At 41.2% G+C, this 11912-nt stretch overlaps 2 protein-coding genes across 2 annotated transcripts; one reads left to right on the top strand and one right to left on the bottom strand.

The window, feature by feature from the left end:
• Window positions 1-1764: 1764 nt before the first annotated feature.
• Window positions 1765-5179, bottom strand: TRAPPC3L (trafficking protein particle complex subunit 3L). The gene is made up of 2 exons (XM_065889174.1): window positions 5006-5179; window positions 1765-1884 (listed from the first exon to the last, which is right to left on the bottom strand). Exons 1-2 carry the CDS (start codon window positions 5177-5179, stop codon window positions 1765-1767), a joined length of 294 nt encoding a protein of 97 aa, XP_065745246.1.
• Window positions 5180-7402: 2223 nt separating this feature from the next.
• On the top strand, window positions 7403-11671 carry CALHM5 (calcium homeostasis modulator family member 5). The gene is made up of 2 exons (XM_065888635.1): window positions 7403-7942; window positions 11264-11671. The coding sequence occupies exons 1-2, from the start codon at window positions 7403-7405 to the stop codon at window positions 11669-11671; spliced, it is 948 nt and encodes a 315-aa protein (XP_065744707.1).
• The last annotated feature ends 241 nt before the right edge of the window (window positions 11672-11912 follow it).

The following is an 11912-nucleotide window of genomic DNA, read 5'->3' as shown; positions in this document are numbered from 1 at the left end:
GAAACATCCCAAAATAAGTTTTGGGGTGGATTGTCGACAAACATCCTTGAAGGCATCTGTTTAAAATCCATGGCTTACGATATCACTTCTGATATCAGATAGCATTCTTCTTCAAGATTCTACTCCTGGTCTTCTGTGGCATTGGTTTGAAAGTCCTTCCATTGATGCTGCAGCTGCCCCAGTGACCTTATTTTGTCCTTAGTACCTACCTCAATGTCCTTTTGAAGAGATAGCTGAGTAGGTGGGAAACAAACAATTTCCCCATAGCCTTCTAAAGTCCAAAAATGTAGAATTTCAGTGGTGGTTGTTTATGTCATTTAAACTCACTGATATAATTTTAGATTTTTTTTTTTTTTTTTTTGGCGGTACGCGGGCCTCTCACTGTTGCAGCCTCTCCCGTTGCAGAGCACAGCCTCCAGATGCGCAGGCTCAGCAGCCATGGCTTACAGGCCCAGCCGCTCCGCAGCATGTGGGATCTTCCTGGACCGGGGCACGAACTCGTGTCCCCTGCATCGGCAGGTGGACTCTCAACCACTGCGCCACCAGGGAAGCCCAATTTTAGATATTTACTACATCTAATCCTCTCATTTTACAGATAAGTGAGAGAGAGACAGAGACAGAGACTGACAGAGAGACAGAGATGGAGAGAGGCTGAGAGATGATGTGCCTTGCCCAGGATTAGCCACTAGTCAGGATCAGCTGAAGCCACTAGAAACAGAACTGGGACTGTATCTTCAGGATCCTAAGACCTAGTTGAGGTCTACCACTACCTTATTACTTACACCAGTTTTAACTGATGGTGCCACCCTAATTGGTACTTTTACTTATAATTTGAGTTCTCTGCAGAGCCTAGTAGATTCTGGACTGCTATATGCTTATGGTCTGGTAAAGATTATGATTTATTTAATCCAGCACATTTTGAATTTTAAAAATGTTCTGGTCACAAACAAAATATACTTTGTATGATTTTTAGGGGATAAAAATGATACTGAAGTTTCTAACTGAATAAGCTTTGGGATAAGAAAGTATTCTCAAAGAACATTCTTTACCTTTCATTTTATTTCCTGGCCTGACCATCAGTAATATTTCCTGAGAAAAGGAAGGAATTTGGTTATTACCAGCTATCTAAAAATTAAATGAAGTAAAATTAAATGCTATTTTAAAATATTTCAGAATTAGCATTTAAATAAATAGCTTGCCTTGATGATTACAAGTCAAGAGTAGCTTCAGGAGGCCGAAACTATAAGCCAAGCCTATATACGAGAAAAGTCATATCTACAGCTTCTCAAAAATATGGAAAATTGTTACAAATGGTACCGTTCCTACAGAGAATGCAATATACAGTATCTAGAAACTGTCTTTATATAGTGACATTGATATTGTATAATTTCATCCATTTTTCCAGTAAGAAGGGATAAATACACCAACTGTGTAGGTCGTATACATTTTTTTCATTACCATAAGAAAATGAAAAAAAACAGACTCTCTTAGGATGGATTATGTAACATGTAGAATTCATGCTTACTATTTTACAAGGAGTTATTTGTATATGAAATCTTGCGGACTCGAGATTGAAAATGCGTGATTTACAAGCAAAGAAAAAAACAGCTTTAAATCTTAGTGCCCTGCATTTCAAATTTCTGGCTGATTTATAAGTCTTTTAAATCCCATGCTATTAAACAATTCAAAACTTCTATGGCTGTATATGTGTAGCTAATATTAACTGCTCAACCAGCCAGCCTGTGGCATTTTGCATGCTATTTTTCATTTTTTCCATCTGTATTTTTCCTCATCCAGCTTTTTCAGAAATGTTATTCCTATTTCTGTCACACTGTCACCTTTTAGTCTGTTTTGCAAGAATGTAACATCAGCAGCTAAATGAACCTAGGAAAGACAAAAAGAAAAAACAAAACAAAACAGGCCTGAGTCATTCAGGTTTTAAAAAAAACAACCTCTAATTTCTTCTGTCTTTATTTTCAGTTTGATTTACCCCGTAAAGAGCTGACTTTCTTTACAAAATGATAAAAAAAAGAGCTTTTTCTGTGGATGAAGGGTCCTTTACTGTGCGTCCTCCATTGATGATCTGGCTGTGGTCAGCTCTGTGTGTGAGTCTGCAAAGAGAGGGGTGGTCCAGGACAGGCTCAACCTGCTTGATTCTGGGGCAAGCCCAGGATGTGGGCCCCTTTTTGTTCACAGTGTGGGTCTAAACTAAGGCTCCATCTCAGGAAGAACACAAATTCCCAACTCAAAGATAGCCTTGACTCAATGTGCCTTGCCAAGCAGAACTTCCAAGGATAAATGGCTTCTTAAAATGATTTTTCTCCAATTGACTTGCTATAAATCACTCTGTCATTAGCTCAATAACATAATCACTTGTCCTAACAACATTTAGCAATTACTTATGGCTTTGAGAGCTGTGAAAAAACACCAAATAAATAAATTATAAGTATAAAATTAAAAATTGAAATTATAGACATGAATATTTGATACCCAGGCCTTCTTTTCCACAATAAAGCATTTCTCATTTCCCAGACACTGAAGTAAACCCTAGGGCTTGCTTCTCTATTCATTAAAATATACTCACATTGAGCTTCTCTGGTGGCGCTGTGGTTGAGAGTCCGCCTGCCGGTACACGGGACACGGGTTCATGCCCCGGTCTGGGAGGATCCCACGTGCTGCGGAGCGGCTGGGCCCGTGAGCCATGGCCACTAAGCCTGCGCGTCCAGAGCCTGTGCCCCGCAATGGGAGAGGCCACAACAATGAGAGGCCCGTGTACTGCAAAAAAAAAAAAAACAAAAAAAGAAATATATATATATACTCACATAAGAGCAGCATATTGCTGGCCTACCCTCAATAGAGTACCTGTTCAGCTATTTTAAGTCATTGGGATAGATAAGATATAAGCAAAAGTACCTAGTAAAAAATATCTAGTAGTTAAATTATGACAAAGACAAAAACAATCTTATGGGGAAAAAATGAGAGTGAATTTAGCTTCCATATTTCAAAGTGCACTGTACATATGAACTACCATATGACCCAGCAATCCCACTATTGGGCATATACACTGAGAAAACCGTAATGCAAAAAGAGTCATGTACCACAATGTTCATTGCAGCTCTATTTACAATAGCCAGGACATGAAAGCAACCTAAGTGTCCATCGAAAGACGAATGGATAAAGAAGATGTGACACATATATAAAATGGAATATTAGCCATAAAAAGAAACGAAATTTATTTGTAGTGAGGTGATGGACCTAGAGTCTGTCATACAGAGTGAAGTAAGTCAGAAAGAGAAAAACAAATACAGTATGCTAACATATATATATGGAATCTAAAAAAAAAAAAAAAAATGTTCCAAAGAACCTAGGGGCAGGACAGGAATAGAGACGCAGACGTAGAGAATGGACTTGAGGACACGGGGAGGGGGAAGGGTAAGCTGGGACAAAGTGAGAGAGTGGCATGGACATATATACACTACCAAATGTAAAATAGATAGCTAGTGGGAAACAGCCGCATAGCACAGGGAGATCAGGTCCGTGCTTTGGGACCACCTAGAGGGGTGGGATAGGGAGGGTGTGAGGGAGATGCAAGAGGGAGGGGATATGGGGACATATGTATATGTATAGCTGATTATACAGCAGCAACTAACAACAATGTAAAGCAATTATACTCCAATAAAATTGTTTTAAAAAATACCTAGTAAAAGCAAATAATAAGTGAAAAAGCCTGGGTCTAGTAGGCAGTTAATTAATATTTATTTAATATAATTTAATATATATTGAGTCTTATCTGACTTATATATAATTTAATATTTATTGAGTCTTATCTGACTCACTCCCCTCTCTCACTAAGAATTCCCTGGTCAACCAGACTTTGGTGTACCAACTTATCTGCTCCTGTAGCGTGCAAAAACCATGCTTTTGTGATGCTCACCATCCAATAGAAGGATGTACAGTGCACTTTGAAATATGGAAGCTGAATTCACTCTCATTTTTTCCCCATAAGATCTTTTTTGTCTTTGTCATACTTTAACTGAAAATCAGTTAAAATAACAAAAAGACTACATTGAAATTATTTGGATATTTGGGACCATATGAAGTCTGATACATATTTGCCATTCAGCACATATAATCAACTGTTACCCATGAAAGCTGGAGACTTCTTTATTCTATTTCAGACCTGATTTTTTTCCCCAATCTACATGTGAATCACACTGAACTAATTCAACTTCCTTGTCCCTTGAACAAAATATTATTTTTGTGCCTTTGGGCAAGGTCCTCCTTTTACCTGGAATATTATTTTCCTCTTACCCCAAGACCTTCACCTAACTGCTTTTTATCTTTCAGATGTCAGCTCAGAGTTTCCGTAGGAAAGCTTCCCTGCCCACCTCCCACCCCACTCCACCCCACCCCATCCCAGGTCCTCCCGTGGCCCTAAGTCATTTGACTTCTGTACTGGACAGAAGATTCTTGAAGGGCAATAACTGTGTTTTGTTCATCTGTGTATGCTCCGTGCCTCTTAACAGATGCTGATCACTGTCTTGGTTAAATCAATGAATAATTCAGGTGTGGAAGCCAGCCTCCAAGATGGCCCACAATGACCCCGCCTCCTATCATTCAGGTAGTCCCCTCCAACGTTGTCCCAGAGTTGACAGCACCTGTTGTGATTAGATCTACAAAGAGACGTATGTGACAAAGAACTTCATGAAGCCTCTAACCGACTGCGAGAGAAAGGCACTGAAGCCACGTGAGTGAGCTTGGAAGTGGATTCCCAGCCTTAGTCAAGCCTTCAGAGACTGCAGCCCTGACCAACCGCTTGACTGCATGTGCATTAAGCTGTGAAAGGCTTTGAATCACAGCCACCTAGCAGAGCTGCTACCAGATTCCTGATCCTCAGAAACTGTGTGAGATAATAAATATTTGTTGTTTTAAGAGACTGCATTTGGGGGTAGTTACACTGCACTAGATAATGAATATACTTGGCAAAGTAGAGTCTGTGCCTTACCATTTCCAGGGCACCTCTGATAATCCCACAGAGTAAACTGCAGTAGCACAGAGAAGATCGCCCAGCAGGGAACTCTTCCACAAACTCCACCAGGGGATTCTTGTCAGGAATCAGGGAAAATTCATTTCTGCTTGAATTGTTACAGGTCACACTTGGTGTAATTCCCAAGTACATCTTGAAAGCAACCTAGTAAACAGGAAAAAATTTACAAAACTTGGTCTAGAACAAAGAACTGTTAGTAAGGCACCCAAATACCCTTTTCCAGGCACAATGGTTAAGCTCGTGGCGTGTGTAGTCAGAAAGCCTGGGTTCACACTCTGCTTTGAAATTTACTGACCCTCTGACTTGGACAACCCTTCAACCCTTTTATTTTCATGGAGTATCCTAAAGGACAAGTTTTCTATGGAAATAATATGGTTTATGAAACTTAGAGTTAAGGCATCATTTTTGAAAAAATCTTTTTCAAAAGTGAATATCCTTTAGGAGGGTAAGAAATTAAAATATTTCCAATCATCAGCATACTAGCATAATGTTTGTCACATGTGCCTAGTAAAGGATAAGATCCTGAATTAGAAGGGACCCAAGACACACCTGCCACAACAGGAAGGCGACAGAGCAGAGGGCAGAGGGTGCCATGGGAAGATTAAACCCAAGGGTGTGTTTTGGGAAGTGGAGGGAGCCGTAACACCAAGGATGACAAGCCTCTGAGAAGGAACAAGGGTTAGTGGTGGGAGGCACAAAAGTGAGTCATAACGCAGCTTCTCAAAAAAGTCTGCTGTTTTAAAGAGCTGAAAGAATTCTACAATGTCGAGATAGAGGAAGCCTTGGAGACTATTTCTTGCATACCTCCGGTTTCTCAAATGAGTAAACTGGGGCTCAGAGAAGTAAAATGACATGGCTAAGTTTACATTGTAACTTAGTTCCCTGGCTTCTAGTCCAAGGGCCTTCCTTGTCACAAAATATACAGGCCTGGAATCTGAAGTTCATTAATGGAAATTTGTCAGCTTGACTGTTGTCTTTCAAGTGCCTTAATTAATTTAATTTTAAAATTAAAAGCAGTGTAGGACAGATATGGGGACAATTTCCTTAAATTGTTTATAATTAGAAGTACTAAAAGTTTCACCATTCATTCATTCATTCAACAGTACTCATTGAGCACTGCCTGTCTAGCACAGTGCCTGGCACTCTGTGGAGTGGAGTGTGGAGTTCGATAACTATTTGAAAAACGAATTATTGAGTAAGCATCCATTCTGTGTTTGACATCGTATTTATGCCCAGAATACAAAATGTAATAAGATGTAGTTCCTGTTTTATAAGAGCTCACAGTTAAAGAGGAGCTATAGATATTAAAAAAATAACTGCAATACTATAAGCTCTGCAAGTACAATGTTATATATTTGGTAGCAACCCTGGAAATATTCACAGAATAAGAAGCTTCTACCCTGTTTATGAATATTGACTGAAAGTCTGCCAGGTGGACAAGGTCAGGTGTGTGTGTGTTGTGGCGGGGGGAATATTCCAGATAGAAGGAACATGTCAAGGGCATGAAATACCATGAGGAGGTTCAGAGGAAGTTGGCATCTATCCACTTGTGGGCAACAGGGAGCCCCAAAGGTGTGAGTAGGCTAGGGAGGAACTGGTTTTCTGTTTTAGAGGGATCTCCTTTATGTCAGCATAGAGGATGGATTTAGGGTTGAGAATGGGGGTGGTCATGAGGTCAAAGGCAGAGATACCAATCAAGAGGTTACTATGAAAGTCTAGGAAAGAAATGATTAGGACCCTTCTCACTTTGTCTTTCATTCAAAACTCAAACTCTCCCTGAACTTTTCCATGTACATTTCAAATAGCCCAACTCCTAAAATTTGGTTTAAGTCACTAGTCAGTTAAAGAGGATGTAAAATGAATCTTCCAGATCTTAAGTCAAAGTGCAAAAGTCTGAAGCAACAAGAGAAAAATACCATCATGAAACTCTAGGCTAGGAGGCTTGATTCAATGGCTCTCAACCAATTGGCTGAAACCCTATTTCTGCTAATGTTGATTCCTCTGGTTGGAAAATTCCTAGACTATTACTACCTGCAGAGTCGCAATTTCTTTCTGATTCTCAATCCAAGCCACATGGAAATAACACAAAAATGGAGGCTGTTCACTTTGAATTTACTCTCATTCTCAGTGTTTTGGCTCTAGTTTCACGGCCTAATATCCACCAGTAGGAGGCACTGTCTGAACACTGTTGGGAAATATTCATTCCTAGGGAATGACATTGTTTCCTTATCTGGCTGAATTCAGTCTGAGAAGGACTGTTGCTTCTCACGAAGAAAGAGCTCCACCCTCGGCCACTGCCACAGCTGCTCTGCCAATAAATAAGAGCAAAGCGTTTTCCCTTTGTGTATCTCCAACATGGATGCTTTTCAGGGGATTTTAAGATTCATCCTCAACCGGAAAACTGTTATCGGCTACAGCTTTTTGGCTCTGCTGACTGTGGGAGGTGAGCGTCTCTTTTCACTCGTGGCTTTTAAGTGTCCCTGCAGCACTGAGAATGTGGTGTACGGATTGGTTTTCCTTTTTGCTCCTGCCTGGGTGTTACTGATCCTGGGATTCTTTCTGAACAACAGGTCATGGAGACTCTTCACAGGCTGCTGTGTGAATCCCAGGAAAATCTTCCCCAGGGGCCACAGCTGCCGCTTCTTCTATGTTCTCGGTCAGATCACTCTGAGTTCATTGGTGGCTCCAGTAATGTGGCTTTCTGTGGCTTTGCTCAATGGGACGTTTTATGAATGTGCCATGAGTGGGACCAGAAGTTCAAGACTCCTGGGGCTGATTTGCAAGGGCAAGCCCAAAGAGTGCTGGGACGAACTTCACAAAGTACCTTGCAGCAAAATCAGCATGACCCATATAGACTACGAAGAACTGAAACTGTCCCTGCAAGCCCAGTCTCAGGTAAGAAAGGACAAACGTGACTTTTTTCTCCAGAGTGAGCTTGAAGTATTCTCTCAGTACTCCGTTGAGCCAGGGCTGAGTCTGAATCCTCCTAAAACATCTTGAAACGAAATGGAAATTGGAACACGGGGCAGCATTAAGACAATCTGAGGAAAAGCTTTTCAGTGGTTGCTTGGCTAGTAAAATTGCTGATTGGATTGTCTTTTCCATTTCTGAAAAGAAATCTCCTCTGAGTTATACATATGTAAATACTTACGTATTTTAAGACAATCTCTCTGGGTTAATTTTGTAAATAATGCATGACACTAACTCATAATAGAGTGCTAATGGCAGAGTAATTAGAAGTTACTGCCTCCTATTAATTATTTTCAAACTGGTTTCTCAGAAAAACACACATATCTATTAAAATATAGCTGAACGAAATGAGATAATACTTTCCAAAGCCGCACATAATATAATTAGTGTAGAGATTCCCTTGCACGATTTCTGGCAACTGCTATCTCTATGTATAAATATTGTCAAGATGGAGGAGAACTTCCTGTATAAAGTGGGGGTTGGCAGTCTCTAAATAGCCTTCAGTGAAACGGGACCATATTCTCCAGGGAGGTTTCGTCCTGTGCTCTGTGCTCTACAGCTAAAAAAGTTCTTACATTATTTTAGAAGCTCAAGATTTGGGGCACTGTTTTATTTAACAGCAGGAAATTGTAGCTTTACCTAATTGACACAAGGAAGTGGCTTGTCATCCTTCCAGGTACGTGAGCACAAATCCAGATGTGAGCCTGGCCCTGGCCTCAGGAAAAGACTGAATTCCTACTTGTGAGGAGCAGGAATGACATTCCCCAAATCAAAATAAGCAATAAGAGTAGATAAATAGATCCACAGTTTGTCAGGAATGCTATTTGTTTAAGAATAAATGTGCTGAAAATAGTGTAATTTTACTTCTTTTCAGCATAGACTCGCCTTTTCAACAACACATCAAGGAAAAATCTTTTTCTAAAATCATACTTTCCAAAACTGGTTGGCGATATAGTCATACTCTCTTCATAAACTGCTAAGCCTAAAAATGCTCCCCAAACAAAATCTTTTGTTTCATGCATAAAGCGCATCTTAGATAAAAACATGCCAGGCTCCCTTTTTTGGTTGAAGGAGGGTATTAATTACAAGTGTTATGATACAATGAATGATGTATGATTTGTGTCCTCGGGCACCAGGCTCCATTCAGGTAGATCCAAACACTTGTCACTGTGTGAACTTTTCCTCTCTAAACAGAGGCATAAGGAAATCATGCACATCCTCCCATAGCTTAGCCTGGGCACGCTGACCTGTTTACTTTTCAGAGGAATGAGAAGGGCCTGGGGCTGATTCCTAGAAGAGGCATAAGAGATGTGGACAAAGGGAGCTGTGTCACAGCAGGTGCTGACTACAGTGCTTCCCACAGGCAGGAGCGACAAAGAGTCCAGACCAACAGCCGGGTGTGCGGCTGGGGGTAAAAGGTGCCGCGTCCATGGGTGGAGCAGAGAAATGAATCCAGCTGGGTGGCTTGCTATTCCTCAGGAAGGTAGGGTAGAGCAGTGGCAAGAACTCCGTCTTGGAGTTCGCTCTCCTTGGGTTTGAATACTGATTCTACCACTTACCAGCTATGTGGCCCAGAGCTACTGGTTTGACCCCTCAGGGTCCCAGTTTCCTCATAGTTTCCTCCTACCTTGGAGGGGTGCTGGAAGGTATAGTAGATGATGGACGTAAATGGATATAAAGCTGCTGGCACGGAGTAAGTGTTCTAAACTGACGAGAAAAACGCCAGGGTTTCAGGGAGAAGACTCGTGCAGAACGGGACACTCTTGAGGGCTGGGGTGGGAGCATCCACCATGTCTAGGTAGACCCTGGGTACCATGAATTAGGCTCAGTTCTCAGTGCTCAGCGCTCAGTGAGGTGAGAGCGAGTCGAAGGTAAGGTCATGCAATGGGGGGAAGGGGAGTCTGAAGCTGATCAAACAGTTGATGACACAGCAGCATTGGTTCAGATACTGAGGTGAGCTGGCCTACTGGCCTACAGGAGAACCTGTGTGGAAAAAGAAAGGTAGAGGTTAAAGAAAAGAGGAAGATCCGAGGGAGCTAAGCACAAGTGACTAAAGTAAATGTGAGGACTTTTCACACAATGGAAGCTGTGCTTCATTTGTTAAATCACATCAGAAAGATATCCTGTGTTCAGTAATGCTTTTACATAGACATGGATACATTTGAAAAGTAGCAGCACATGGACAATGGCTGATACTTACTGAGTCACGTGTATGTCTACATCATCTCATTTTAATGCCCCAAATTACCCTCTGAGGTAGGTAAGCCCCACTTTACAACTGAGAAACCTGAGGCATGGAGAATAGCCACAGAAAGGAGAAAGTTGAGATTTAAACCCAACTAGTGGCAACCCAGAATTAACATTCATGTGGGGTCTGAGACCCTGTACAATGACCTCCATAGTCTGGAGTTGGAGTTTGGGAAACACTTGTTTAAAGCATTGGAGCATATTTGTGGTTCTGTTACGGTCTGAATGGGTTTATTTGCAGATTGTTTCTGTGTTCAGATAGGCCCATCTGCTGAGAAATACTAAGGGCCATTTAACTAAAATGTCAAGAGAAACTTTGAAAGAGCTTTGTTAGCTGTCCACATATGAACTTAATTCCAATTGTGAAAAATATAATTAGAACAACACAAAGTTTAGAAGATAAGTTGAGCTGCTTAGATTTCTGCTTTTAAAGTTCAGAAAAACCCCCCAGCAGAACCATTTCGTATTCAGAGAGGAATTTGTGTTTTCCAATTACCCAAATTCAGAACCAGCAAATCCTGAAGGTTTGCAATGACTCTATTTTTTTTTTCTTGGCTTTTATGCAGGCTTCCAATTCTTATAGCTTCAGTTTCCTTATTGTGTTACGTTTGTCTCACTTTATCCTGGATAATGAGTGATTTTATATATATATATATATATATATATATATATATATATATATATATATATAAAATAGCTAGTACTATTTGAGGGCTTGGTTTTCCCAGTTCTTGGATAATCTATATTTTTGCTCATTTCCATTTGCCTACTTTCTGGGTCTTTCTTTGCATACCAGCAATGGTGGGTAGGATGGAGAATAGAGGTTAGGTAAACCCTAACTTTATTTGACTGTAAAAAAAACCTGTCGTTAGTAATTAAGATGAAGGATTTCAACCGAGGTCTGGTATTAAATTAGCCGTACACTTCCCAATAACACTACCCCGGCTCCCGGAGAAGTGGCTTTACTCTGGAGGTCCTCAATATTTCTTTCTTTCTAAGATTCTAGGCTGGTTCCTGATTTGTTCAGCAGCTTTCTTCTCTCTGCTCACCGCTTGTTATGCTCGCTGTCGATCAAAAGTTAGCTACCTTCAGCTGAGTTTTTGGAAGACGTATGCACAAACAGAGAAGGAGTACTTGGAAAATACGCTCCTGGACTATGCCAAAAAGCTGAGTGAGAGGAACCTGAAATGCTTCTTCGAAAACAAGAGGCCAGAGGTCTTCTCCATGCCTACCTTTGCGGCCTGGGAGTCTGCTTCAGAGCTGCATTCTTTCCACCCAAACCAGCAACATTACAGCGTCCTCCACAGGGTGGTGGAAGATGGTCTGGAACTTCGCCCTGAGGATGATGAGACAACAATGGTGCTTGTGGATGCTTCTCAAAATGTGCAGCTCTCCGACCATCACTGACTCGTGGTGTCTAGACATCTTCCTACTGCATCAACAGCTACCCGAGCATCTGTGCGTTTTCTCACATTTAGTGTTTCTTTATAAGACAATAACGCAAAGGCAAGCAGCTTTGCAGCTCCCAGCTGCAGACAGTGTCATGTGCTCAAACTGATGCTGAGTGACTGGCCAAGGATGGTGACAGAGGTGCTGTCGCATTTGTCGGGGGTTGGGCTCAGGGGCTTCAAGTTCTAAGATTTTATGA

Source organism: Phocoena phocoena, chromosome 12 (genome assembly GCF_963924675.1).
Source record: "Phocoena phocoena chromosome 12, mPhoPho1.1, whole genome shotgun sequence".
NCBI lineage: Eukaryota > Metazoa > Chordata > Mammalia > Artiodactyla > Phocoenidae > Phocoena > Phocoena phocoena.
Note: the sequence above shows the minus strand (reverse complement) of the source record. Positions and strands in the feature narration are given on the sequence as shown.

Coding starts and splice junctions, on each gene's coding strand:
- TRAPPC3L (XM_065889174.1), bottom strand. CDS start 5,179: ATGTACTTGGGAATTACACCAAGTGTGACCTGTAACAATTCAAGCAGA. Junction 1,885..5,005: donor TCAGAGGTGCCCTGGAAATG/GTAAGGCACAGA, acceptor TGTCTTTCCTAG/GTTCATTTAGCTGCTGATGT.
- CALHM5 (XM_065888635.1), top strand. CDS start 7,403: ATGGATGCTTTTCAGGGGATTTTAAGATTCATCCTCAACCGGAAAACT. Junction 7,943..11,263: donor CCCTGCAAGCCCAGTCTCAG/GTAAGAAAGGAC, acceptor TTTCTTTCTAAG/ATTCTAGGCTGGTTCCTGAT.